Source organism: Aspergillus campestris, assembly GCF_002847485.1.
Source record: "Aspergillus campestris IBT 28561 chromosome Unknown P168scaffold_2, whole genome shotgun sequence".
Lineage (NCBI taxonomy): Eukaryota > Fungi > Ascomycota > Eurotiomycetes > Eurotiales > Aspergillaceae > Aspergillus > Aspergillus campestris.
In genome coordinates this window covers 738,489-764,767 of record NW_020194337.1, presented here as the reverse complement: position 1 = coordinate 764,767, position 26,279 = coordinate 738,489, and the positions used below count along the sequence as shown (strand labels likewise).

Sequence of the window (26,279 nt, the reverse complement as noted above, 5' to 3'; positions counted from 1 at the left end):
ATCTGTTCTACAGATATAGACAAATGGTAGAAATAATGTAAAAACACCATGGAATTGTCATAAGAAGCAGGGGAAACGCAAGACGGACCCACCCAGTAGTCCTGGTGGTCTATTCCGGTCTAGTCTACGCATCGGTTTTGACTCCGTGCTTAGAACAGGGCCACACTCGGTCACTCACGGCAGATTCAGCATGGCACGTCCGAAGGAAAAGTGGGTCGAATACTAGCTGGGCTTTTTGAAACAGTCCTCTCATCTGGTAGGGCTTTGGTAACTCTTTCTTTCTCGATAGGACTTTGATTCTTGGTAGGTAGGGTCTTAAGTAAAATTGTACTTCAGGTGAGACTTGAATAAATGAGCAGAGATGGTATAAATCTATACTGTGAATTTTACTTCAAACACGGATGAGCTCATCTAATCGTTTGATAAATTCGTTGATTCATATCATAGTTATTGTATCAAAACTACAGTGTACCTGGTTTTCCCTACTACCTGTACATTGCCAATTCCATTCACTATCCTATCTGCATATCCCAATCCGTCTTCTGTCTCAACTATGCCTTTCCCAATTACTCACTTGTTTTCTTTCTTCTTTTTTGTCTTTGGTTCTTGGTTTATTTTGTTGTTTTTCGTCTAAAGACGGCAGTGGTAGAGGAGAGCATGCGTAGACTTGACTTCACCAGATCAATCCAACAACTCCAGTCAAAATACATGTGGGGGAAATGAATCAAGTAAAATGGAATAAAGAAAAAAAAAATAAAGAGAGATAAAAAAAAAAATTTCATTTCTTCGTACCCCGATCCTTCCGCGCAGGCAACTGATTCGCCGACGTCTCCTTAGCCATCAACGCCTTGCGCACAACGAACCCCTTCTCGGACTCGGGCCGCGCACGCGCACTCTCCCCGTGGTAAAACTCGCACTGCAGCTTCAGGAACTTGCTCCGGTGCTTGTAGATCGTGATGACATCCCCCGAGTAGAGCTTGCCGTAGTGGAACCCTTCCCGCCCGTTCGCCCCCTCCGGTCCCCGCCGGAGCTCCGTGTCGTTCACCCAGATGCACTTGCGGGTCTTGGTCGATAGGATGGCCATTACCCCCGGCACGGTCATCCAGTCCCGTCCCGAGGCGATCTGCGCTTCGATCGCCGGCGTCCAGAACGTTACTTCTAGTGCGTAGGCCGGGATGCGCGTGTCCATCGGGTCCGGGTAGCAGACGGTGGCTTGTGGACCCCGGCCCCACGACGTCATGCGGTCTTCGAGCTGGATGGTTAGGGGGAAGATCGACCCTGGTAGCGTCGTCAGCTTACCCAGGAGGGGCCGGGGTTGGCTGGGGTGGAGGTAGATGTTCGGCGTTCCGAAGGGGACGTGGCCTGGGGCGGGATCCGGAGGGGTTGTGGAGCCTGCCCTGTCGGACTCGTTTGGGAGCTGCTGGCCGGTCTTCGCGTCGATCGTGTTGGCGAGCTCGACGTCGAATGCCTCGCCTGGGATTGACTTGGGTACGTCACGGGGGGCCGTCGGCGTCGTGCCGGGGCCCGGACTCGACCGTTCGCTCCCGGTGTCGGGAAGGGGCAGCTCGATGCGTCGGCGGAACGCGCTGGCCTTGGGGGTCTCGTTCTCGGTGTCCGGCGGGCTATCCAGCCCCGGACCACGGCCGCTCGACTCAGCGCCCGCACTAGTTCGCTGTCTCGGGTTTGGAACGACGGGGAGGAGTGCGGTTGAGATTCCAGGGTGCCACGTGGAGTTCATGTTCAGCTGTCCAACCATGTTCTCAGCGCCCATCAAACTCGGTGCGGATCCCGCCACGGGGTTCTCCGGAAGGGACATGATGGAGTTGAGGCTGAAGCCGTCGCTGATCATCGACTCACCGGTTGAGGAAACAAAGTCATGGATGCTGAAGTTGTCATCTTCATAAGCATCTAGGTTGGCCCCCAGGGCGTGCGAGCTGGGTAGCGCAGCCGGGTTGATCTCGCCAAAGAGGCGTTTGGGGGTAGAGTCTGACGGCGGCTGACCCTCCCGTACGCTCTCAAAGTTGGGGAGAGAAGGATAGCGGATCTCGACGGGTGGGTAGTCAATCCGAGGTCGTTTGGACTGGGCTAGCCCATCTCCATCCTCGGCATCCTGTGCGTCGAGCTTATCTTCGATTGAGAGCTGCGACGCATCCAGTTCTTCGTCCTCGATGTCTTCTCCGATGTCTGAGAGACCATCCGGACCACTGGATACCCCGTCGTCCTCGTACTCGTCCACGTCCGGTACGTCGACAATCCACGGGTGGCGGAAGCATTCCCTCTCCTTCGGGCGTGCATGAGGATCTCGGTTCAGAAGTCGAGCGACAAAATCAATGCCCGCATCCGATACACCGGCGTGATGGAGAATATTAAAGTCTGCGTCCGACGTCATGATGTTTCGCAACATCTGGGCGCCTCTGTCATCCCCGCGTCCTATGTACGGGGGCACCCCCGCGAGGATGTGGTAGAGCACGGCACCGAACGACCACATATCCACGGATTGGTCGTACGGCGAAGTTCTCGGGGGCCTGGCGGTCAGTGAGCGGGGATTCTACCGACAGGCATGGAGACTTACGGGTCACCCAATCGGCGCCTCTTTCTCGCCTCACCCCGGCGATACGTCTCGTATTCGGGGTATACTTCCGGGGCGCAGTACAACAACGTTCCACAGAAGGTCTTCAGGAACGTCTCCTCCTGGACTACCTTGGACAGACCAAAATCCGACAACTTGACTCGAAGGGGATCCAAGGACGCAATCAAGATGTTGTCCGGCTTGATGTCTCGATGGGTGATCTTGCGTCGGTGAAGATACTGGAGCGCATGGAGGATCTGCCGTGCGATGGTGCGCACCATGTCCTCGGGGATTTTGCCATGGGACCCTAGGTAAGTGGACAGCTCCCCAGCGGGGACATACTCCATAATGATGTAGATCCACCGGTCGTGTTCGTGATGGTCGACGTATTGGACGATGTTAGGCTAGTAAAATCAGCATCAACATCCGCGACATAGTCCGCACAAACCAGCTACTCACGTGTCTGAGATCTCGCATGATCTTCATCTCGTTATCCACCTTCTGATCCAAAATGCCATTCTTCATGAACTTCCGCTTGTCCAGCTCTTTCGCCGCATAGACCATACCGTGCTGCTTGGTGGCGAGTTTGTAGACCGTGGCAAAGGCACCCTTTCCTACCTGGCCCGTCACATTGTACATCGATCCCCCCGTCCAGTGCATGCCGTATGAATTCCACTGCAGGACCGGCTGCACCGATGCCTGACGCGTCCTTGGCTGCACAGTACCGGTCTGACACTTCTGGATGCGCTCAAAGTACCGCAGCATATTCTCGGTATACTGCATGACATGTCCGTCCCGCGAGGGAAAGCGAACCACAAACCTGACCTCCACTGAAACCTGGTCGCCGCTCAGCACTTGTATAACAGAGCCACCAGTAAGCATGCGACTGTTTTCTCTCTGAACTCTGCGGAGACGACAGTTGTCTACAATGGTGCCGTTAGTGGAGAGGTCTTCGAGCATGAGGATGCCATCCTCAGTGAGATAGATGCGAAAGTGTACGTTGGAGACCCGCGTCAACTTCGGATCAGAAGCGAGCAGTAAGTCGCAGCGTTCCCGATTGCGCCCGAAGCAGAACCCCGCGCTAAGATTCTTGACCGGGGACGAAAGCCTCAGAGCAAGGTCCAAAGCCGGGGTGTCGTTGCGCTCATACTCCAGCTCGTCCCTCTGCAGGATATGTTGCGGGGCGAAAAGAGCCGTCTTGGACACCGCATCATGCGCCGCAGGGGAATTCGGGTGCAGGATACAGATAATGTCCGACACGTCCTCCTCCACTAGCCCGGAGTTGTTGTACCCCATACGACGCGGGTCCGTGCATGGCTGAGTCGACTCTTGGGTCGCCTCCATCAGCCCTGATGATGCCGATGGACCTCGACAAGGAGATTAAACAATAAAAAGACAAAAAAAAAAAAAAAAAAAAAAAGCAATGGAGACACGGCTACTGGGTACAGCGAAAGACCTAGGAGATGTATGCCGCTTTGTGGAGATGAGTGCCTGGATAACCAATACGACAACTAACTCAATTCCATCACATGCGCCTAACCAGAGTTAGCTCTCAGCACCCGTGACGTATTCACTGCACACCAGGGCAAGCACAAGGGCAAAAACAGTCGCACCTTGCCAAACCCCAACGCAAACACCAAGGTACCAAGAAGAGTGGTGGCAGTTCAAGTTTCGACAACACTCCCGCTTCCGCTTTGATTTCGAACGGACCACGGCAAGAGTGCCAAGTAGGAACGAGTAGTATGAATTCTAGGAACAGTAGGATGGATACCGATCAACGATGGATCGATTGGGAACCCGACGATCGTAGTTGGATATCAGGCGACGGAATGAATATCTTATGACAAGGCTGAGCGATTCCAGCTGTAACAGGAACCAGTCACGCGCAACCTCGAACCCCGGGAACCAGGCGTCGGTGCAGGGGCATTGAATCAAGGAATGACAGGGGCAGAAGAGAATATGGACAGCGATGTATTGAGGAAGTAAGGGTCACTATGTCTAAACGATAAGAGATGATTAGTCAAGTCCAGGTACCACTGTCCATTCACTGAGCAGGCTGTGTAGCCAACGACGGTGGAGGTAACTTACACAGATGGCGAGCTCCCCATCAAACCATGACACTGCAAAGATCACCCGTGGATGTGACTGCTGCAATGATCGTTGCTTGACGGGAAGAGCCGGGCAACGGGGCAGACGCGACAGAGATTTGTCCAGTCGAGGGTTTCGTCGTCCGAGAAACAAACAAGCAAAAGCGGATGAACTGCGGAGGAGAAAATGGTTCAGCTGGATCGCCCCAGGCAGCAATCAGGCATCGACGCGGTGTCGGGCTTGGCCGCCGGGAAGGATCCGTGGGACAGCCGGTGGACTTCTATGGCTACAGGGGTTTAACTTTAAGGACAATGAGGTTGAATGGTGAAGGAACTACGGTAGGTTTTGCGTACTATGTGGCTTTGTCTATTTACTTGGTTCCGTAAGGTTTGCTCAGGTCAGCGCTACCGTGATACTTCCCACTCATGGCGGCATCAAACGCCCGCTCAAGGCGGGCAATCGCCTCCTCGGAGACCTCTGTGACGAGTCAGAAGATTTACCATAGGTATCCATGCGCGAACAAACAAAACTGGGGGCGACTTACGGTAGTGGACGACGATCCGACCTCCTAGTAATTGGAGGCCTTGGTCCTTGGCAATTTCGGCAAGATCATTGGGTCCTAACCCAGACGACTCCAGATCCAACCAGACCATGTTCGTCTGTACGGGATGGGCCAGCTTTCCCCCACGGCTCGTCCACATGTCGGCGACCCGTTTGGCGCGGGCGTGTGTCTCTACAAGCTTCCCCCCTTCGCCGCTAGGACCCGGCCCAAACGTCTCCTCGACGGCCACTCGGGCGGCAGCCGCGAGCACACCCGCTTGCCGGACCCCACCCCCAATGGACTTGCGGAACCACCGCGCCTTTTTGATAAACTCCTTCGACCCGACAATGATACTACCGATCGGGGCGCCGAGTCCCTTGGAGAAACACAGGCTCACGCTGTCAAACAGGCTAGTGTACTCGGAGAGACTCCCGGCCCCCGACACCGCAGCCTCCCAAAGCCGCGCCCCGTCCAGGTGGACCTTGATATCGTTGGCATGCGCCCATTCCGTGATCCGACGCGCCTCCGCCAGCGGCATGATCATGCCGTCCAGGGTGTTTTCCAGGCTGATCAGCTTCGTCGGGCAGTGGTGGATGTCGTCGTCGAGAACGGCGCGCGCTTGGATATCCTCGAGCGTGAGATGGACGCCGTTCTTCGGAATGACACACTGGACCATTGCGCCGGTGAGGGAACTCACGCCGCCCGCTTCGTAGCACACGATATGCGATCGATGGTCGCAAAGGACGGAGTAGGGGGGCTGCACGAGATGGGTCCGAATTGCCACTTGATTGCCCATGGTCCCGGACATGACCAGCAGCGCATCCTCATGGTTGGTTCGCTTCGCGACATAAGTCTGGAGGTCCTGCGTGACGGGGTCCTCGTTGAAGACATCGTCCAGAAGGGTGGTCTGACAGATGGCTTCGAGCATGGACGGGGTCGGCTTGGTCATCGTGTCGCCTGGTTTACCGTACCATTCAGTATCCTCTGAGAATCGCGTAGGCCCATCGAGGGGAGGTTTTTGGATTATACGCACTCCGGAGATCAAATTCGGCAGCCCCCGCACCCTGCCAGGTGTTACTCTTTCTTGCCCCCGCTGTTGACATGTTTGCGACGGCGATTCTAGACGACAAGGACACTCTTCGAATTGGCACAGCCGACCAGTTCAGAGAGACCGATCGAAGGAGCGTGCAGGGAGAGCGTCGCATGGAGATTGGCCGCTATCCAAAGACTGGGGATATAGATGCAAGCCACCAACAGTAACTCCCCCAAGGCCGATACCGAAAAACACCGCCCGGGTGCGGGGGATGACTAACCGGGATCCCAAACAACGTCGCCCTAAATCCTAATAAATCCACTAACGCAGTCCAGTTAGTTTCAATCTGGTAAGTTCCGACAATACTCGATAATACACCGGAACAGGGTACAGGTCATACTATGACGAAACTGAAACGCGTGTGGCTCGAGACGATGCGCCCGAATCAGGTAAAGTGACCGTCAATCTCAGTCATCGTGGCCGCACTGACGGATCAGTCAGCAGTCGAGATCCCTCTAGACTTTTGCGGGCGGGAGACTTTGCGCTTCGACCTGGCATGCCCTCTGTGGACTGAGATCTTTTCCCCCCCCTTTCCCCTGTCGAAAACCGTTAAGGTGGCGTCGTTTACCTAGCAGAGCCCCCCATCGCGGGTTTCGATCGTTTGTGAATTGTTAGGTCGTCTACAAGATGGATCTCTCGAGACTCACTCGTCCGGCGATCTTGTGTCAGTGCTCGCGCTGCTCCAGTTCTCTTGCCGCTTTGGAGAATGAGTGGGCGAAGTTGTCCAACTCGTACTCGGTGGCGGCAGGCTGGTTGAGCGTCGAACTTCATCGCATCTCTATCTCGTCGGAGAAGAAACAGATTCCCCAGTCATCGGATTTGAGTATCCTGCGGGGCCGAATTTTACAGGATGTGTCCTGCAAGCTGTGTCAGCAGAGGCTGGGGGTGTTATCAGAACTGGACAATGGGTGAGTGGATTTTGTGCCCTTTCTTATCTGCGGTTGGGGCGCTTCGTTGCGTCGATATCGATACAGCAGACTAACCCGTCTAGTCCGAATATCCTTTGGAAAATGTCCAAGGTATCGTTTAGAGAAATCGTCACGATGCGCACGGTCGAGCCCATGTTCAAGGACGGGGCTCTCGAACAACTCCTTCATCCGACACCGAAAGATTCAGGCGCCAAACGCGATCGACAGTCGAGTCAAGCAGGGGCGTTGATACCGACTGGCTCCGCCGAACTCGATTACTACAACAGCTTGTCGGTCGAGCAGCAGATCCAACACCAGGGCCTAAGCCTTGACCATATCTCGAGTTCCGTCATCAACCTCCACGATACCATGTCCGAGTTGAAAGGCGCATTCACGGCGCTTCGAATCGAACTCAATACTCCCGGTCGGTCTCCCGAGCTAGGGATGCTCCCGGGCAACGACTTCAGCATGATCGCGACAGTATTGAAGGAACTGAGGAACAAATCGGATGAGAATGACAAATTGAAACTGGAAAATGAGGCACTGAAACTGAAGAACCGGTATATGGAGGAACAAGCCACACGACACCTGGTCCCCGTGCCTAGTGTCGAAGAAATGCTGCCAGAAGTGCGAAGTCCGGGGCTCCTTCAAGCAGGCAGGAAGCGTGGCTGGCCAGAGGCATTCTCAAGTGGCCATACGCAACCCATTGCCGATTCTTTCGATGATAATGATGACGACGACGAAGACAGCATGACGGGGTTTTCGTTGGCCACTCCACAGGCGCCTCCGATGAGGGTCCCTCCCCAGGCGTCCACGGCAGCGCAAGAACCCCAACAACCACAAGAAACCACCGAGTTCCGCATTGAAGTTGGCCGGACCACACATGCAGACAATAGACACCATGAGAGCAACCACATAGCCTCGAGCCCTCAACAGGCCCAACCGGTAGCCAAACGACCGCGTCTGAGCCAACCGGCGGACCGGCCCCCATCCAACACAAACCCCGAGAGAAAGGTCGGCCGGCCCCGGAAATCGCTCAACCCGACACCAAAAGACACACCCGAGACTTCCAAGCCTGCCGCTTCGACGGAGACCAGCGGCCCCGGCAGCCAGGGAGAACGTGTGCCGCTGAACACGAGCCCTGACCAGCGAAATACGCGACCCGGGCGTCCCCGGGCCTTCGTAACCGCTCACGGCCGCCATCGCAACGAGAACTCTCATCTACCCGCCTCGGAGCCAAGAACTCATTCGAGCAGGACATGGCGCAGACTCCAGGGAGCAGCGATCAGGATCGAGATGGGAACGCAACCCAACCACCGAGCGAATCGAGCAAGGAGAACCCGTCGGGTACGAAACGGAGCAGTGCTCCGGATAATGTCCAGCACAAGGACGGGACTCACGAACGGCGCAAGTCACAAATGGCCCAGCGGGATCTGATGGTACGATTGGCTATGCAACGGGAAGAAGCGATGGAGACGGGGGAGGCTCGGTGATGGAATTGCCATTCTTGAACTGTATTATTTAGTTGATTCGATTCTTGTATTTTTATTGGGGGATCTGCTGGATCTTCTCCTTTACATCCTTCATTCTTTGTTCCTTTCTTTCTAACTTTCCTATCCGTTCGTTTAATTTATTTTTTTGACTCATGAAGACCTAAAGATAACCCAGCGTATCAATCAGATGAGTCATGTTCGGTACCGTAACGATCGGGGAACAACGGTAAATCCGATCCATGACGACCCAGCGGGATCTGATAAGCGGCCAAAATTTCGCCATCGCCTTTCCTGATTGTCCCGCATTTCCTCTCTATATCTTAAACCTCATCCATATCCACTCCCTGGGATTGACTTCTTTTTCACACCCTGACCGGTCACTATCCATTTAACCTCACTGCATTCATAATAATCCCTGGTTGATCACCTCCATCGGTATCCAGAGCTACCCATCTACTATATACTTACCCCTCATATCCCACCAAACCACCACAAAATGTCCTCCCTCGTCGAAATCACAAGCGAAGCCGACTTCGCCTCCGGCCTAGCCAACCTTCCCCCCTCCTCCCTTCTCGTCCTCTACTTCCACGCCCCCTGGGCCGCCCCCTGCACCCAAATGCGAGCCGTGCTCTCCGCCCTCGCCTCCCAATACCCAGTGACCACCCCTCCAGCCATCTCCTTCGTCAGCGTCAACGCCGAAGAGCTCCCCGACATCTCCGAAGCCTACAACGTCACCGCCGTCCCCTTCGTCGTCCTCATCCGCGACAACCAGACCCTTGAATCCATCAGCGGCTCCGAAGCCATCCGCGTCCGCGACGCCGTCGAGCGCCACGCCGGCGCAGCCGCACCATCAGCCCCCTCCACAACCGATCAGCCCTCTAAGTCCACCATCCCGCCCGTCCTCTCGACCGTGCCCCGTGAAAGCGGCCCCGCGACAGCCACCCAGGCCCCCGTCAATGGCGCCACCGTGACGGCTGAGGAGAGCCGCGAGGCGCTCTTCTCCCGTCTGGCGGAGCTCGTCAAGGCTGCGCCTGTCATGCTCTTCATGAAGGGCACGCCCAGCTCGCCGCAGTGCGGCTTCAGTCGTCAGCTGGTTGGCATCCTGCGCGAGGGGAGCGTCAAGTACGGTTTCTTCAATATCTTGGCCGATGAGGACGTACGACAGGGTCTGAAGGAGTTTGCTGAGTGGCCGACTTTCCCTCAGCTGTGGATGAATGGGGAGTTGGTGGGTGGATTGGATATTGTAAGCTTTTTTTCCTTCTTACCTCCTTTATATATATATGTTGAATAGCACTAACTGATTATGATAGGTCCGCGAAGAACTCAACAACGACCCCGACTTCTTCCGGGAATTCTCGGTCAACAAGGCCCCGGCCGCTGCGTGAGTGCCTCGGCGCTGTCTACCTGATCATCAAGTCGATCAGTTTACTTTACTACTATGTACATAGCGAGGAGATGTCATCTAATCCGTTTCTTATACTATTCACTGATCTTTATTTCTCTGTATTTATTGGGTGGCTAGAGTCGTGCTAGAGGAGTTATACATAGACCCATTTGGAGAGAAACAGATAAACATAAGAATGAAGATACTTACAATATCCACCCCCAAGCTAGGTACGATCTTCAACACTCACACACAGCACTGCCATGGATGGCATCAACTACTTAGGTACCTAACCCTAACCCATCGGTACCTACCTACCAAGGTACCTTTTATACATAAATAAACAATCCCCCCCAACCAAACAACCAAACCTATCCACCTCCCCTTTTCTCTATCTATACTCCGTGCATGCCTAGAAGTGAGATCCGCACGCTTCAAAACAGTCTCACACTTGAAATTCCCTTAGAAGAGCGCGTCTCACTATAGACCCTGGGGTACAGAATGCGAGATGAAGGTAGCTAACTAGCTTAACCCCGCTAAAGACGTACTGTATGTACAACGCGACCCAACCAGTGACGAAGGGGCTGATCATCAGTCTTCATAACAGAATGTATCATTCTGGAGGCTGAGACTATTTGGTACCCGGTACCCGGTACTAGGAGGCTGGACCGGTGTGTAGGAAGCATACGCTTTAGTAGACTTGGTCAGTATGTATATAGGTAGTGACTTTCTGTAGGCAGAAGAGGGTGTAGATTGGATCTACCTACCTATCTATCTTATCTCTAGTGTATCACGTACTGTTTGTTGCAAGGGAAGGAAGGGGGCGAGAAGGGAGGATAATGGAGGTGTACAAAGGTAACCTACAAACCAAAGTGACAAGATAACTCTGCTCACAAGCTCCGATTTTCAATATCTACACAAGTACATTACAAGACAAGTACTATTTACAAACAAGTACTTCTAACATATCGTTGTAACCACACCGCTATAAACACATGGTATATCTTCCCCTTTTTACAATAATCGACTACGTGACGGCTGCAAAGTGACGGTCCGGGCTAATGATCTCCAGCTGGCCTATCAGACCACGTTAAACCCAATCCGCCGAGTATTTCCGTCTCATAACGGCAAACCGAGAGCGCAGGTCGTCTTCGTCGACATAGGCGCCGGCCAGCCAGCGCTGGCCGGTAGCGGTGTTGAACTGGCGGCGGGCGTGGACGATGCGGCGGTTCTCGAAGATGACGCACTCGCCCGGGTTGAGCTTCAGCTCGAAGATGTTGCTCTCCTGCTGGAGCAGGTCGGCGAAGACCTTCAGGGCGGCCATGCCGGCGTCCAGGGCTTCGGGATTGCGCAGCGGCTGGCTGGTGAGCAAGGAGCCCTGGAAGGGCGGCGAGTAGTTGACGTGGACGACGGGCCCGCCCGGGTAAGCCGTCTCGAAGACGCGGCGGTAGTTGCCGTAGACGTGGTTCTCGTGGTTGTACTCGTAACTCAGGAAGAGGTTGGTTAGGATCTTGAACTCCTTGGGGTGGCGCGAGCGCATGTACTCGGCGACGCAGAAGGCGTCGGCGAAGAGCGACTCGCCGCCGTCGCACGAGTTTCGCAGGCAGTGCAGCAGCTGGTACCCCGGGACCTCGTTCATGTACATCAGGTCCATGTGGAAGCCGAGGAAGCCGTTGGTGTAGGCGATGTTGGCGGCGTTGGGCACGGTGCGCACGTCGAAGGTGGAGCCGTAGAAGGTGTTGCGCAGGGGGCCCATGCGCGTGGCGATGCGCTCGACCATTTCGCGCGAGTCCGGGATGCCCTTGACGAAGATCAGGCCCTGCGACGCGAGCTGGCGCATGGCGGCGCTGAATTTCGGCTCGTCGTTCATGTATTTGTTATACGACACCCAGTGTTGGCGCTTGTCCATGACTGCCTTGTCCCAGAGCTGCCGCCGTCTGCCCAGCCCGCTCGTGCTGTGGAGGTCGTTGGGGTGCGCTTCGGTCAGTTCCCGCCAGGTATACCGGGAGGTGTGCGATTCGTCGAACCCCGGGAGGTCGTTGATCCACTGCACCTCGAGTATCCGGCCGTTCCACTTGATCTCCCGCGGTTGAATGGAGGGCGGGATGTCACTAGTGCGATGGTTGCGCTGCTTGGAGTGCGGATCGACGCATCGCGGGCATTTACAGGCATCGCGCAGGAGACGATGCATCAATGTTCTGGGCCCTTCACTGGGGTGGGTGATATAGAGAGCATCCTCATCAATCATGGCCGCTGCCGGTCCTTGAGCTTTAGCCAGGTTGTCTGATGCCCCGAGGTTGACGACCGTTTTCGGCTTTCGAGGCTGCGCCGAGGGCCCGCTGGGCGCGTGGGGTCGATCATTGTTGACAGCTGGATCAGGTTCCGCCGGTTGGGAGTACGCACGATACGCACCACGAGACAGGAGACTGGAAGGGGCAGACACTGTCCGGGGAATAGCCAGCCGACAGGGACGGAGGACGGACCTCAACAAGCGGACCATGGTGGAGAGAGTGATGTAGGAGAATAGAATCAAAACAGAGCGGGGGAAAGGAATATCGTGGAGAAACATGTGACCAGGCCGGGATACCTCAGGCGATCCACCCGATCCGGACTAGCTCCATGCCGCTTTATCGTCCCGTTCAGGACTAGTCCGGATTAAGAGACCGGGAATAATAACTCCAACCCATATCATATCCAACCTGTTCTCTATCTCATTACTTCATAATTAATAATTAGTCGGATTCCAGCTAAAGACTGCGGTGAGAATAAACAATTCCAATAATCTCAACAACCGGTTGAATCCATTCTCAATTCTTTCTCTCATCTCATTGTCTGCATACCTACCAAACTACAACGACCAGTCTCAACCCGACAATCCCCGATCTTCATCTATCACATGCATGTCTGCCGGGGGCGAACACCTCAAGGATGAGGTAGACTTCACCCTCACTGCCACTATCATCCTCACCAACTAACTCACAACTGAACAGGGCACACCGCGCCAGGTCGTCCTGGCCGGTGGGATCGCCGGGCTGGTATCGCGGTACGCATACCCTCTTCATCACCTCCAATCTCCACCCCTAACTTTCAATCACATTGCTAACATGAAATAATGCTAACGGAATAGATTCTGTATTGCCCCCCTCGACGTCGTCAAAATCCGCCTCCAGCTCCAAATCCACTCCCTCTCCGACCCAACCTCCCACCACAACATCCAAGGACCAATCTACAAAGGCACTTTCTCGACCCTGAAATCCATCCTCAAACATGAAGGGATTACCGTACCTCCCCCCCCTCCTCCCCAGTCCCTCTTCCTCCCCAACCCAACCCAACCCAAACTAACCTTCTTTTCAAATGAAAAGGCCCTCTGGAAAGGCAACATCCCCGCCGAACTAATGTACATAACCTACGGCGCGACGCAATTCACAACCTACCGCACAGTAACCCACCTCCTGCAAACCCACTCCCCGCGCCCGCTCCCACCCCCGCTCGAATCCTTCCTCGCAGGCGCAACAGCCGGCGGCCTCGCAACAGCAACAACCTACCCGCTCGACCTGCTGCGCACGCGCTTCGCAGCGGCCGGCCCCGACCGCATCTACAGCTCGCTCGCGACGTCCGTGCGCGACATCATCCAGCACGAGGGCGCGAGGGGTCTCTTCCGGGGATGCAGTGCTGCGATCGCGCAGATCGTGCCGTATATGGGTCTCTTCTTTGCGACGTATGAGTCGTTGAGGCCGATCGTTGGGTCGGGGGGGTGGGGAGGGTCCGGGGATGCGGTTGCCGGGGTGGTGGCTAGTGTTTTGGCGAAGACGGGCGTGTTTCCGTTGGATCTGGTCAGGAAGAGACTGCAGGTGCAGGGCCCGACGCGCGGGTTGTATGTGCATCGGAATATTCCCGAGTATCGCGGGGTTGGGGCGACGATTGCGGTGATTGTGCGCACGCAGGGCGTGAGGGGGTTGTATCGGGGGTTAGTGGTCAGCTTGGTGAAGGCTGCGCCGGCGAGTGCGGTGACGATGTGGACGTATGAGATGGCGTTGAAGCAGCTGCGGGAGATGGGGATTGCCGACACTTGATCGGGTGTACATCATATTTATAGATATTTAGAGCGACGCGTCGACGTTGGATAGAGTCTACGGTTCAATCGAGCCATACTACTTGAGCAAACAAAATTACGAGGTCGATTCAACGAATCGATTAGATACACCATACACCACAAACGGAGGCGACAACGCTGGAAACAAGAACAGAAGGGGGTGTCGAACGCAGAGTCCCATCATTCCCATGAAGGATGACAAAAAGAGATAAACCAGACAAATCGCCGCAGAACGCAAGGCACCATGGAGGGCGGGCAATCAGTATTCGCCCTCCACGTCGGCCTCCGGGTCCAAGGTGTCGCCGGCCACTTCCTCGTAGTCCTTCTCCAGCGCCGCCAGATCTTCCCGGGCCTCCGAGAATTCGCCCTCCTCCATGCCTTCGCCCACGTACCAGTGCACGAACGCGCGCTTGGAGTACATGAGGTCGAACTTGTGATCGAGACGGCCCCAGGCCTCGGCGATCGAGGTGGTGTTGGAGAGCATGCTGACGGACCGCTCGACCGGAGCCAGCTCGGTGTCGGGCACGCGCACGGGTTTCTGGTAGTTGATGCCCAGCTTGAAGCCCGTGGGGCACCAGTCCACCAGGTTGAACGATGCCTTGGTCTTGAGCGCGGCGACGGCCTGTGTGCAGTCGCGCGGCACCACGTCGCCCCGGTACAGCAGCGCGACCGCCATGTACTTGCCGTTCCGCGGGTCACAGACGACCATCTGGTTGTTGGGCTCGAAGCCTGTACATACCGTCAGTTACTCTCATTCGCCGCCGGGAGGGACACAAGGAAGGGGACACAAGGAAGGGGACACAAGGAAGGGGACGCGGGAAGGGGACGCGGGAAGGGGACGTACACTGGAAGGTCAGGTCCTGGATCTTGAAACTCTCGTGCGAGCTGCGGTTGCTCGATACCACCGGGGCATACGAGATCAAGGGATAGTGGATACGCGGGAAGGGCACCAGGTTGGTCTGGAATTCGGCCAAGTCGACGTTCAGGGCACCATCGAAGCGGAGGCTGGAGGTGATGGAACTGACGACTTGGGCGATCAGGCGGTTCAGGTGCTCATACCCAGGGCGAGGAATATCCAGGTTGCGACGGCAGATGTCGTAGACGGCCTCGTTGTCCACCAAGAAGGTGCAATCGGAGTTTTCAATGGTGCTGTGGGTGGACAGGACGGCGTTGTATGGCTCGACGACCGCCGTGGAGACGCGAGGAGAAGGGTAGATGGCGAACTCGAGCTTGGCCTTCTTGCCGTACTCGGTGGAGAGACGCTCGAGGAGTAGCGCTCCAAAACCGGAGCCCGTACCACCGCCAAAGGAGTGGAAGACTAAGAAGCCCTGCAGGGACGCGCAGTTGTCTAGCTGATATTAGCCCGGAGCTTCCACGGGGAAAGGTAGGGAGCCCTACCGGCAACACGGCGAATGCGGTCCACCACGTTGTCAACTAACTCCTTTCCAACGGTGTAGTGGCCACGAGCATCTGCATAGATCAGTCACTTGTTCCCTGCGGTCGATGGAGCGGTCGGCGTACAGTTATTGGCGGCATCCTCCTTGCCACTGATCAACATTTCAGGGTGGAAGAGCTGGCGATAGGGGCCGGTCCGGATCTCATCAATGGGCTACAATCGTCAGACAGTGCTCGACAAAAGATGGTATATTCTCGGGAGGCATACCGACGGGTCCAGATCAACGAAGATAGAGCGAGGCACATACTTGCCGCCGCTGGTCTCGCTGAAGAAGGTCTCAAACGAACCACCGGCGTTGATGTCCTCCCCCTCCGGACTCAGATGACCGTCGGCCTTGAGGCCATGTTCTAGAAGGTAGCTATACGATGGTAGGAACCGAGGTTAGATGGGTGACGAAGTAAAAAAAAAGCGGTGAGGGACATACAGCTCCCAGGCACTGTTACCGAGCTGAGCGCCGGCCTGACCGATATGAATATGGCACACCTAACGCGATTTCTATTAGCTTTTATTGTCCATGGAGTACGGCGTGTTTCTGGATGGGAGTATATGATTTTCTCGAATTATTTTATCGGGGAGGAATGCGGGGGGGATAACGGTCCGTCAACCGGGGAGGGGCTCCATACTTCGCCTCGCATGGTGGACGAACGGTTAAACGCGGTCTAGAATATTGGGGAAGGGAGATTGAGGATGAGAGAAAACTCCAGCAATCGAAGATAGATGGCTGGAGGATGGATTGATGAAGTGAGTGCGGTAGAGGATTAGGAGAACCAGGTAGTTTGAAGGAGAGAGAAGAAGAAGAGAAGAAAGAACAGGGAAAGAGGATGGGGAGAGGTTCGTTCCTGCCTGAGCAATAAACACCGCCCACGGGCCAATCAGCGGCCGCCCTGAGTCCCCTGACCCGGTTTTCCATCAGACCATGAACGACATGTCCATCGTCCATCTTTGTCTGTCTGCTCCCACCAGGTCGGTCCTGGAATGGACTGACAATGAAAGGCATTGGATGTGGGGTTATTTTGTCAAAAAAGATCAACATGAATGAAATTGATGACCAACTCAACCACTGTAAAGCGACCGTCGGATCAGCCAAACCTGGACCCTTCTACATATAAAGCGGGGCCATGACTACATCATTACCGGAGTTCACACCCTAGTTGCCCAGTCTGTATGACGGAGTACCATCCGCCAGCCATGATATTCTTCTAGTAAACATTGCCTATTTGAAGCCTGATACTTAAAGAGCCTAAAATATGAGTATTGAATAGGATAATCTTATTATTTATGCTTTACAATATATATATGATCACAAAAAATCTTAAATAAAACTAGTCATAATTTAGGTTCCACTAGACTCCGGGTGCAATCCTGCTACTCTACCTTGATAGCGATAATGATAAGTAAGATCTTGTATTTGACGCCGTGGGATGCTCATCAACTGGGAAATAACACGGAGTACCCAGGTGGTGAAACATACCCAATAGATCACGAATATGACAATATATAAAATACCTTCATGCGGTCCCGAAAGCCACCCGCATGTTTATTGTGGTACAGTAGAACTCCAAAAACCAGAACATTCCTTTGGTTGTAGCTTTGTCCTTGCTGATAATAGAAGAAATAGTTCTATCTCTACCAAATCCATGTTCCGCCGTGTCTACCAATCCTCTGCCTCCTTGTCCAGGACTAGAAGGATCCCTTCAGCCCGACAATTCCATCGAGTGACCGCAGACTTCTTGAGCCACGACTCGAAAGGAAAACTGGTTACTGAGAAAGTTCCTGTTATTGTCGGTGGCCCGGGAGAAGCCTATGTTTTGATTTATCCAGAAGTGGGCAGTGCTCTCCGTGCCGCTGCAAGTCAGCCTCACGTCTCTACATCTGCTGCAAGTACTCAAGAAAGATGTAAACTTACATTCTTTCACGACTCGCAATATTTTGGGTTTGGTAAGTGTTAGCTCTCAATTATTCATAATGTCGATACTGATGTCCTTATCAACGCTAGACTCGTCCAGTTACCCCCGTCTATACACCCCCCAACACATCCCGCGCCAAACGGAGTCGAACGTAAGCCCTGCTACGTTGTTTCTAGATGGAAAAATGCATGAGATTACTCTCGATGGGACTGAAGATGGTAACATACCTCGATCATGGCTGGGTTATGATTTGATGGTTCTAACGTTGACATAGCTCACTTTGCTCACCACGCAAGCGCTACTGGGCGGAATTTGGAGCAGGTCTTGGATGAGTTAGAAGATATGTGAACAAATATCCTAACTACAGACAGATCAACGAATAAGTACGGGGTAGTTATCGAAATTATTTCTTGGATACCACATGTATATAATCTCCATCTGTCTAGAGGTGGATCAAGATCACAATCCCGCTAGAGTGACCCACTTATATATAGTAAGTCTAGTCGGGCGCGAAGCATCCAATGTATCAAAGAAAATTAGATACTATAAAACGAGCTCGCATCGAACCTAGACCCCGCATTTCCTACCCAGAAGGCGACAGAGCCAGATAACATACAATAGGTGGGAAAGAATCCCGGGCCACAAGGGCGAAGAACCATCCATAGATTGCATTAGCGGCCATCAGTCACACTTGGTGTCTTTCAAGTTCGTTCGTACTCTGCAAGTTGGCGTAACATAGCGGGTGATTCGCTTGACAGGGGGATTCCTGAGCATCCCGAGTAGTGGAGTAGCTGAATGAATTACCACTAACCAACCTCAACCCTGCTAGATAGTTAGTTAGCGTATACTAATCTGAATTAATGGATGCGCTTACAGCAGCCCCTTTGGATCGGCGTGAAGAGAACGCTAAGTGCACTACGTTAGTGAGTTCTGGCGGCACATGAGTCATTGGCGTACTTTGTTATATTGTACAGATTGTAACGGCATCTGGACTTTTGTTCTCACGGGTCCTATTTACTGTAAACGTGAAGTATAGACACCAGAATATCTGACTACCATGCCGTCACCCACCGGCACCCACGAAGATGAAGAAAAGACCATACAACCCCCCATTTCCAACAACCCTACCCCAGACCCAGCCCTCCCACCAGAAGGCGGCCTCCAAGGCTGGCTCTGCTGCGTCGGCGGCTCCCTAGGATTCTTCGCTACCCTAGGCTTCCTAAACGCGTTGAGTCCCCCTCTACAAAAGAACATCAAGAACAGTCCTTTCTAACCCAACCAGCATCGGCATCTTCCAAACCACCTACCAAGAAACTCTCCTAAGAGACTACAGCTCCTCCGCCATCTCCTGGATCTTCACAATCCAGCTCGCTCTAATATGGGCCCCAGGCTCCCTATTCGGCCGCATAGTAGACACCTACGGCCCGCGCCCAGTCATGCTCCCCTGTGCCCTTCTCTGCGTCTTCTCCCTGTGCATGACGAGTCTCAGCACAAAGTACTACCAGATCGTCCTGGCGCAGGGCGTCGGGTATGGACTCGGCGCAGGGGGGATCTTCACCACTTCATTGGTCTGCGTGGGGCAGTGGTTCGTTAAGCAGCGGGGTCTTGCTATGGGGATTACCGTTGGGGGGAGCAGTATTGGTCAGTAGACTCCCTGTTTTTTTTTACTGACTATGACGTGCTGATTAGGTGGTTGACTAGGAGGCGTAATCTTCCCCTTCTTCCTCCGGCTAGTCATGAAAGACGTAGGATTCAACAACATGGTCCGCTACACAGCGCTCTTCATCGGCATCGCGCTAGCAGCCTCCTTCTTCCTCCTCAGCGCGCGCCTGCCTCCCAAGAAATGGGACTCAGACGTAGCCTGGATCGACGTCACGCTGTTCAAGGAGCGCGGGTTTGCGTTGTACGCGCTCGGCTCGTATTTCGTGATGTGGGGGTTGTGGGCGCCGTTTGACTTTCTGCCAAGCATGGCGCTGTTGGGGGGGATGGAGGATGATTTGGCTATATATCTGATTGCTATTGTGAAGTAGGTTTTGTTTGTCGGTGTTGTGTGTTTCTGAGGGCTGACCTGGGTGATAGTGCGTCTTCGCTTTTTGGACGGGTTATACCTGGACATATTGGGGATAAGGTGGGATATTTCAATGTTATCGTTGCGTCTACGTTCTTTAGCTGCGTTGCGATTCTGTGTTTGTGGCTGCCGTTCGATTACCATTCTTCGAATGCCGGGCTCATCGTTTTTGCGGTGGTGTATGGCTTTTTCAGCGGTGCTTTCGTGAGTATCATGATGCCGTGTTGCGCCAAATCTGGCAGTTTGGAGACTCTAGGGAGACAGATAGGGACTTATCAGGGTGTGATAGCCATCTCGTGGGTCTTCGCTAAATGAGTTTCTCTGTTTAATATACTGATATATAACAGCACTCTTACCGGCCTACCGATTATGGGCGCTATCCTGGGAAGACAGCATAATGCAACCTACATGGGCATGCAGGTGTTTGCCGTGGTGACGATGTTTCTTGGGTTTTTGTTTCTGTTGGGATCGCGGAATGTGCTGGCTGCGGCGAACGGGACGTGGAGGTACTGAGTGTATGATAGATAGATTTATAGACATTACTGGTGGTTGGACAGGCTGTTATCTGGCTTGCTATAGGTAGAATTCCATAATATTCCCCTGGAAGTAGGGGGGTGGTTATTTGGCAAGAAACTGGGAGTGACCAGCATACTTCAAGTGTCCAGATACAATTAGCTATCCTAATGATAGCCAGTCGTCTCTGACACATGATGGGTGATGATAAATTTCTACGACTGTTACTACTTTACTCTAATCTCTGATCACCTAACGTCTCAAATTTGATTTATCTGCTTCCTGCATTCCTCTAGCTTATACTCTCTGCCTAGTCCTCAAGTACAACCTTCATGGAACATCTGTCGACTTCTTTGTATCTTCATACAGTTTTAGTTATCCATCTTCATCCACCGAGTATGAGCAATACAAAGTATCTTATTTCTATGAAAATCGGGTTACACTAAAGCATACCCATCATAGCAGAGTTGTCCTACATTACCTGTGCCAGGTGCTAGGTTCGCTGCTTGGATATATACAGGAAGGAGTTGTACATAACCTTATCCGATCGCACATAGATTTGCAGTTCTTGTCTTCTGATTTGGTGTTGGAAAACTCAATTCAAGATCTGGGGTTCACAGCTGGTACGTTTGTAGTTTAGTAGATACTAGATAGCATCACAGTTGGATCGCCACCAAGATTTGTGAAATTACTTATATTTTGGATTAATAAGCTCTTTTTCTTTGTGAAGTACTCTGGGCATGTTGTACAGATATCTTCCATACTACTTAAGAGCTTACGTATCTTTTCAAATACAGCTTGGGTATCATATACAAAAGGTGTTCTTTTTGTGGCGTCTAGGTATCTTTTGTGGATGCTTATCAAGACATCCTGTGGTAAAAGGTTAATATATCAATATCCGCTCAGGGGTTCTTTTTATATTAGGCAGCTCCTTCATCAATATATCCCAAGACCTGACTCTGAATTCTGGAGCCTACTACGGAGTACTCCGTGGTAGTAATTTCACATCGAGATAGGAGGGCTTTTATGTCACCGTGATGTTATCCATGCAGGGTTAGCCTGAATGGTATACCTACACTACAGTACCAAAATTACACTAGAATACCTAGTAAAGAAACCTGGTCAAGCAGCATTAAAGCCACGCACTGGATTCATTCCATCGTCCTGAAGATATACTCCGGATGGATGGTTCCTAGGTGATCGGGACAGGGTTCACGATCCAGGAGGAGATCTTGATGAATCAATCTATTTATATATTGTAGAATAAAAGGATTGTCGATGGAAGTCCATCAGTTTCATGTAGAGCGAGGGAAGAACCATGGAACGTGGAATGACGGTGGGACAGATGGGGGACTTGGCGGTGGCCATGTATTGAATCTGTATTTGGTGTGTATCGGTTCGTACGGTCTCCCATTCCGATTGCCACTTGGATGGCGGATATGACAGATCGGACTGAGTGTTGACCAAGTGATGGAGATGGAGATGTCCAGAGGTGGGTATCGACATATGTATGTAGATATCTCCGTACTCCGTATATATGTACAGGTGAGAGATCGGAGAAATATCCATTCCACATTCTAGATGGAGATCCACTGCGAAACGAACAGGACGGTCTGGAACCAAAAATCTCTTTCCTCGCGGCCTCCGGCTCCACCAGGCCTGATTTTACTCCCGTGCGATCGGCCTTTTCTTGTCTCTTAGTCTCAACTCTCTCCCGCATTCTTTTTTCTCACTTTTCTCTCCTCCAAAGTTGTTTGCTTTGCTGCTCTCTCTTGCATTGGATTGGATCTCACCCTGGTTCGATTGATACGACTACGGACTAGGTACATAAAGACCGTGATCTCGTCCTTGTTTCCCCTCTTCTTGGTCTCTTGGTGTTCCTTGCCTCCCAAGTCGCTTGGCTGCTATCCGATTCGAAACTATATCGCCCGCCGTCTCCACTTGGAGCACTTGCTGCTCTGCTATCTTACCGACCTCTAGCTCTCTTTTTCGATTCTCCAATGGCCGCGGCCCATCTCCATCTTCCTCTCTATACTTAGATTAATTTTTCTCTTTTTTCTCTTTTTTCTTTTCTTTTTTAAAATCTCTCTCTTTATCTACTTCTTCCCCCATTTCTTCCCATTTCTCCCCGTTCTCCTCATTCCCCCTCTTCCTCCCTCCCTGCCATCTTCATCTCTGGAAGACGATACCTTCAATTGAACCCCCCCCTCTGGCCTGGCGCCAGCATGTCGTCCCCCGTCGAGGAACGTCCCACCTCCAAATACTCCGAGGACAAGAACCGGAAGAATCTCCGCCATGACGATGGCTATCCCCACTCCGAGAAAGGCTCCTACGTCCAGGAGGGCTCCATGGCTAGCACCGGTGACCATCTGCGCGTCGATACCTCCTTCCAGGACCCCGATCACTTCACCTTGCGCTCCGCCTCCGCTCGGAGGGAGCATGCCATGCGCTTAGAGGATGACCTCACTGTCCTCGAAGCCGAACGCGTCGTCTCCCGCTCCACCCAGGACCACCAGGACGAGAAGGCCTCCGCCGCCGCCGCCGAGAACGAGTCCATCTCGCGATCCCGCTCTCGACGCTCCCAGACCGTCGACGAGTTCGACGAGGCCACCAATCCCTTACATGAGAAGGCCGCCGTCTACAATCCCCCGGACAACCCCAACACCAACTTTGCCAAATTCATCAAGAAGCTCCACGGCTCGAGCTTCGTCATCCGCTACCTGACTTATATCGTTCCTTTGGTTCTCGTTCTCCTCATTCCGCTTCTTGTCGGCGCCCTCGCCTACCCCAATGCCAGCGTCGGCGGCGTCGAATTGCTCTGGTTCTCCGTCTGGTTGGAAATTGTCTGGCTCACCCTCTGGGCCGGTCGAGTACGTTCCTCCCTCCTCTCTTTCCTCTCACTCTTACCTCTCCTCTTACCTCTCCTCTTACCTCTTCTCTTACCTCTCCCCTTCCATCTCCTCTCCTGAATTCCTACCTAACATGTACAGGTCGTCGCCAAATGTATCCCCGTCCCCGTCGGTCTCGTCGCCAGTGTCTTCACCAACAATGCCAAAAAGTGGCGCGACATGGCCAAGCAGCTCGAGCTTCATGCCACCCTCTTCTTCTGGTGGCTCGGCGTCGAGATCTCCTTCCTCCCCACCATGAAGAACCACCACATCGGTGGCAGCCACGAGACCCGCGGCTGGGAGACCACCCTGAACAAGATCATCATCTCCATCTTCGTCTGGACCATCCTGAACCTCGTCGAGAAGTTCATCATCCAGCTCATCGCCATCAGCTTCCACACCCGCACCTACGCCGACCGCATCGAGATCAACAAGTTCCAGATCGGCAGCCTGACCAAGCTCTACGAGTTCTCCCGCGCCAAGATCACCGCCAAGGATGACGAGTTCGAGGAGCAGGACGAGCAGGGCGGCAGCGGCACCAAGACCCCCATGCAGCTGCCCTACCAGTACGCCGGCCGCGCCCAGAAGGTCGCCCGCGGCGCCCTCCACAAGGTCGGCGACGTCGCCGGCGCCGTCGCCGCCGACTTCACCGGCCGCAAGGCCACCAACAGCAACCACCCCTACCAGGTCGTCCTGACCCTGCTGCGCACCACCACCGGCTGCCAGGTCCTCGCCCGCCGCCTCTACCGCACCTTCGTCCGCGACGGCTTCGAGACCGTCTTCTCCGGCGACCTCAAGGAGGCCTTTGACAACAACGAGGAGGCCGAGGCCGCCTTCATCATGTTCGACAAGGACATGAACGGCGACATCTCCATGGACGAGCTCGAGGCCGTCTGCGTCGAGATCGGCCGCGAGCGCAAGTCCATCACCGCCTCCCTTAAGGACCTCGACTCCGTCGTCTCGCGCCTCGACAACGTCCTCGGCTTCTTCGTCGCCGTCATCACCATCATCGTCTTCCTCTCCATCATCTCCACCTCCGCCGCCGGCGTCCTCACCTCCGCCGGCTCCAGCGTCCTCGCCCTCTCCTGGCTCTTCTCCGCCACCGCCCAGGAGTTCCTCCAGTCCGTCGTCTTCGTCTTCATCAAGCACCCCTTCGACGTCGGCGACCGCGTCACCATCTACGGCAACTCCGGCGACGCCGGCCTCGGCGACGACTACTTCGTCAAGCAGATCTCCCTGCTCTACACCGAGTTCAAGAAGATGCAGGGCCACATCGTCCAGGCCCCCAACAGCTACCTCAACACCCTCTTCGTCCTCAACCAGCGCCGCTCCGGCGCCCTCGCCGAGGCCATCCCCATCGTCATCAAGTACGGCACTACCCTCGAGCAGATCGACACCCTCCGCCAGCGCCTGCTCGAGTTCGTCCGCAGCGAGCGCCGCGAGTTCCAGACCAACATCCTGACCGAGATGCGCCAGGTTACCGAGAACTTCTCCGTCACCCTCAACGTCGTCTTCTTCTACAAGTCCAACTGGCAGAACGAGGGGCTCCGCCTCCAGCGCCGCAACAAGTTCATCTGCATGCTCATGATCGCCCTGCAGGAGATCGGCATCGAGGGCCCGCGCATGAACCTCCAGGGCGCCCGCCGCGACATCCCCTTCCACCTGTCCGGCTTTGGCAACCCCACCGGCGCCCCGCCAGGCTCCTCCGACGGCGGCGGCAGCTTCCAGCACCCGCCACCCCCCACCCCGCTCTCCGAGAAGGACACCATCCCGGAGAACACCGGCGTCAGCAGCGGCATCAGCACCACCCGCAATGCCTCCATCCTCCGCAAGGGCATGAACACCGCGGCCGCCCGCGCCCGCGGCGACACCATCCAGTCCCGCAAACACGTCGACTTCTCCCTCGGCATGCGCGACCTGTCCTCCGGCGACGTCATGGGCGACGTCTTCGAAGACCGCACCGCCCGCGTCGACAACGTCGTCCGCGAAGCCAACCGCGAGGCCGCCGAGCGCCGCATGCAAGAAGACCGCGAGGAGGCCGAAGACCGCCGCAGCCGCGCATCCTCCTCCCAGGCGCGCAACAACTCCCACTCGACCACCAACCTCAGCGTCCCCTCCCCCGCCGTCGGCCGCCACTCGACCGAGTCCGGCGGCGGCCACAGCCTGTCCTCGCTCAGTCGCAATCGCTTCTTCCGCCACCGCAGCAGCGTGACGAGCCGCGAGCACGAGGATCTCGCCGAACAGGGCCGCTACGAGAACAATGGCCATCTCTCGCCCTTCCCCCCGGCCCCGGATACGCCTCATACGGGCAGTCATCCCAGCCAACCCAGCCATCCCAATCCCACCGATTCCCGGCCTCACCAGCATTAATCCCTCAGCAATATACCCTCCACTTCTTTACTTCTTCCACATGTATCTATTCCACTAAGCAATCCACGAGATCACGCTATACGTTTTGTCTTCATTTTACATCTCCTATTACAGCATTTTACCACCAAAGAAAGATGCTTCCTGTTGTTATACTCTGCCATATGCAGCCCATCATCTACGCACCATGTGTGATGATCTACGACTGTTTAATGTAATTTTTCCAGCCTTTACACTGCTTCTAAACTGCCTTTACACTGCTCTTTCCACCGCTTTATTTATCCGACTGTGATTGATTTTACTCAATCACTTACGTCGTGTCTTGTTTGATGAGTCATTGTTTTCGTGTATGTTTGCATATTGGTTTTGTCTTGTTTTTTGTCCCGGTCCTGGAGTATTGGGCGGTGGAAAAGTAAATACACTCCTATATCTATTATTTATCTACCTATCTTCCTATCTACCTATCCACCTATCCATATATATCTGTATAGAAACTATTATAAATGTATAGCTGTGTAGAAACTATAAATGTACAGCTATATATCATGCTATCTATCTATCTATCTATCGATATAGTATGCTAAGGTCCTGTCTCTGGATATTTCCTACTTGTATGAAACACCCATATTCTTTATCCAAAGTATGATGCCATACCTGATTTACATAATCCTTTACAAAGATAGAGTTGAGTAGTCAAGAAACAAATCTTAATCTTATCTGATCTAATCCTATCTTAAGGTCTTGATACATACACAATTTTGGATTCAAGGTCTGTCTTCAAATGGAGGTGGGATGGGCTGAGTCGGATTTGGTTGGGTTCAAGAAAACGCAAGGGAAATATGTAATATGTAAGATAATGTAATGTAATATAAGGGTTGAAACGATCAAGGGACTGAGTATATCACAGCGAG

General features: G+C 53.8%; 11 protein-coding genes across 11 annotated transcripts; 6 read left to right on the top strand and 5 right to left on the bottom strand.

Moving 5' to 3' along the window:
• Positions 1-521: 521 nt before the first annotated feature.
• On the bottom strand, positions 522-3,913 carry P168DRAFT_248258 (kinase-like protein; the record flags this gene model as incomplete). The annotated part of the gene is made up of 3 exons (XM_024834112.1): positions 522-2,525; positions 2,573-2,973; positions 3,029-3,913. The coding sequence occupies 3 exons, from the start codon at positions 3,911-3,913 to the stop codon at positions 779-781; spliced, it is 3,033 nt and encodes a 1,010-aa protein (XP_024695749.1). The 3' UTR covers positions 522-778.
• A 1,114-nt stretch (positions 3,914-5,027) lies between these two features.
• Positions 5,028-6,301, bottom strand: P168DRAFT_231367 (threonine aldolase GLY1; the record flags this gene model as incomplete). The annotated part of the gene is made up of 3 exons (XM_024833278.1): positions 5,028-5,134; positions 5,202-6,155; positions 6,232-6,301. The coding sequence occupies 3 exons, from the start codon at positions 6,299-6,301 to the stop codon at positions 5,028-5,030; spliced, it is 1,131 nt and encodes a 376-aa protein (XP_024695748.1).
• A 503-nt stretch (positions 6,302-6,804) lies between these two features.
• Positions 6,805-8,850, top strand: P168DRAFT_287650 (uncharacterized protein). Its single transcript, XM_024836621.1, has 3 exons — positions 6,805-7,199; positions 7,283-8,367; positions 8,412-8,850. The coding sequence occupies exons 1-3, from the start codon at positions 6,919-6,921 to the stop codon at positions 8,690-8,692; spliced, it is 1,647 nt and encodes a 548-aa protein (XP_024695747.1). The 5' UTR covers positions 6,805-6,918; the 3' UTR covers positions 8,693-8,850.
• Positions 8,851-9,000: 150 nt separating this feature from the next.
• Positions 9,001-10,278, top strand: P168DRAFT_324590 (PICOT family protein). The gene is made up of 2 exons (XM_024840862.1): positions 9,001-9,935; positions 10,003-10,278. The coding sequence occupies exons 1-2, from the start codon at positions 9,189-9,191 to the stop codon at positions 10,075-10,077; spliced, it is 822 nt and encodes a 273-aa protein (XP_024695746.1). The 5' UTR covers positions 9,001-9,188; the 3' UTR covers positions 10,078-10,278.
• A 682-nt stretch (positions 10,279-10,960) lies between these two features.
• Positions 10,961-12,596, bottom strand: P168DRAFT_287648 (putative Gamma-butyrobetaine hydroxylase subfamily). The gene has a single exon (XM_024836620.1). The coding sequence runs from the start codon at positions 12,574-12,576 to the stop codon at positions 11,167-11,169; it is 1,410 nt and encodes a 469-aa protein (XP_024695745.1). The 5' UTR covers positions 12,577-12,596; the 3' UTR covers positions 10,961-11,166.
• Positions 12,597-12,976: 380 nt separating this feature from the next.
• P168DRAFT_315667 (thiamine transporter TPC1) lies at positions 12,977-14,149 on the top strand (the record flags this gene model as incomplete). The annotated part of the gene is made up of 3 exons (XM_024839926.1): positions 12,977-13,009; positions 13,067-13,119; positions 13,204-14,149. 3 exons carry the CDS (start codon positions 12,977-12,979, stop codon positions 14,147-14,149), a joined length of 1,032 nt encoding a protein of 343 aa, XP_024695744.1.
• Positions 14,150-14,190: 41 nt separating this feature from the next.
• Positions 14,191-16,386, bottom strand: P168DRAFT_287647 (tubulin alpha chain). The gene is made up of 7 exons (XM_024836619.1): positions 16,249-16,386; positions 16,050-16,108; positions 15,833-15,983; positions 15,691-15,778; positions 15,568-15,639; positions 15,014-15,517; positions 14,191-14,898 (listed from the first exon to the last, which is right to left on the bottom strand). The coding sequence occupies exons 1-7, from the start codon at positions 16,258-16,260 to the stop codon at positions 14,429-14,431; spliced, it is 1,356 nt and encodes a 451-aa protein (XP_024695743.1). The 5' UTR covers positions 16,261-16,386; the 3' UTR covers positions 14,191-14,428.
• An 805-nt stretch (positions 16,387-17,191) lies between these two features.
• P168DRAFT_287646 (uncharacterized protein) lies at positions 17,192-18,040 on the top strand. Its single transcript, XM_024836618.1, has 3 exons — positions 17,192-17,563; positions 17,622-17,750; positions 17,807-18,040. Exons 1-3 carry the CDS (start codon positions 17,263-17,265, stop codon positions 17,878-17,880), a joined length of 504 nt encoding a protein of 167 aa, XP_024695742.1. The 5' UTR covers positions 17,192-17,262; the 3' UTR covers positions 17,881-18,040.
• Positions 18,041-18,589: 549 nt separating this feature from the next.
• P168DRAFT_295118 (putative MFS transporter) lies at positions 18,590-20,113 on the top strand (the record flags this gene model as incomplete). Its single annotated transcript, XM_024838013.1, has 5 exons — positions 18,590-18,759; positions 18,815-19,173; positions 19,234-19,558; positions 19,612-19,896; positions 19,948-20,113. 5 exons carry the CDS (start codon positions 18,590-18,592, stop codon positions 20,111-20,113), a joined length of 1,305 nt encoding a protein of 434 aa, XP_024695741.1.
• Positions 20,114-21,236: 1,123 nt separating this feature from the next.
• On the bottom strand, positions 21,237-22,086 carry P168DRAFT_89265 (uncharacterized protein). The gene has a single exon (XM_024842200.1). The coding sequence runs from the start codon at positions 21,831-21,833 to the stop codon at positions 21,363-21,365; it is 471 nt and encodes a 156-aa protein (XP_024695740.1). The 5' UTR covers positions 21,834-22,086; the 3' UTR covers positions 21,237-21,362.
• A 252-nt stretch (positions 22,087-22,338) lies between these two features.
• Positions 22,339-25,371, top strand: P168DRAFT_295117 (Mechanosensitive ion channel family; the record flags this gene model as incomplete). Its single annotated transcript, XM_024838012.1, has 2 exons — positions 22,339-22,983; positions 23,104-25,371. The coding sequence occupies 2 exons, from the start codon at positions 22,339-22,341 to the stop codon at positions 25,369-25,371; spliced, it is 2,913 nt and encodes a 970-aa protein (XP_024695739.1).
• Positions 25,372-26,279: the final 908 nt, after the last annotated feature.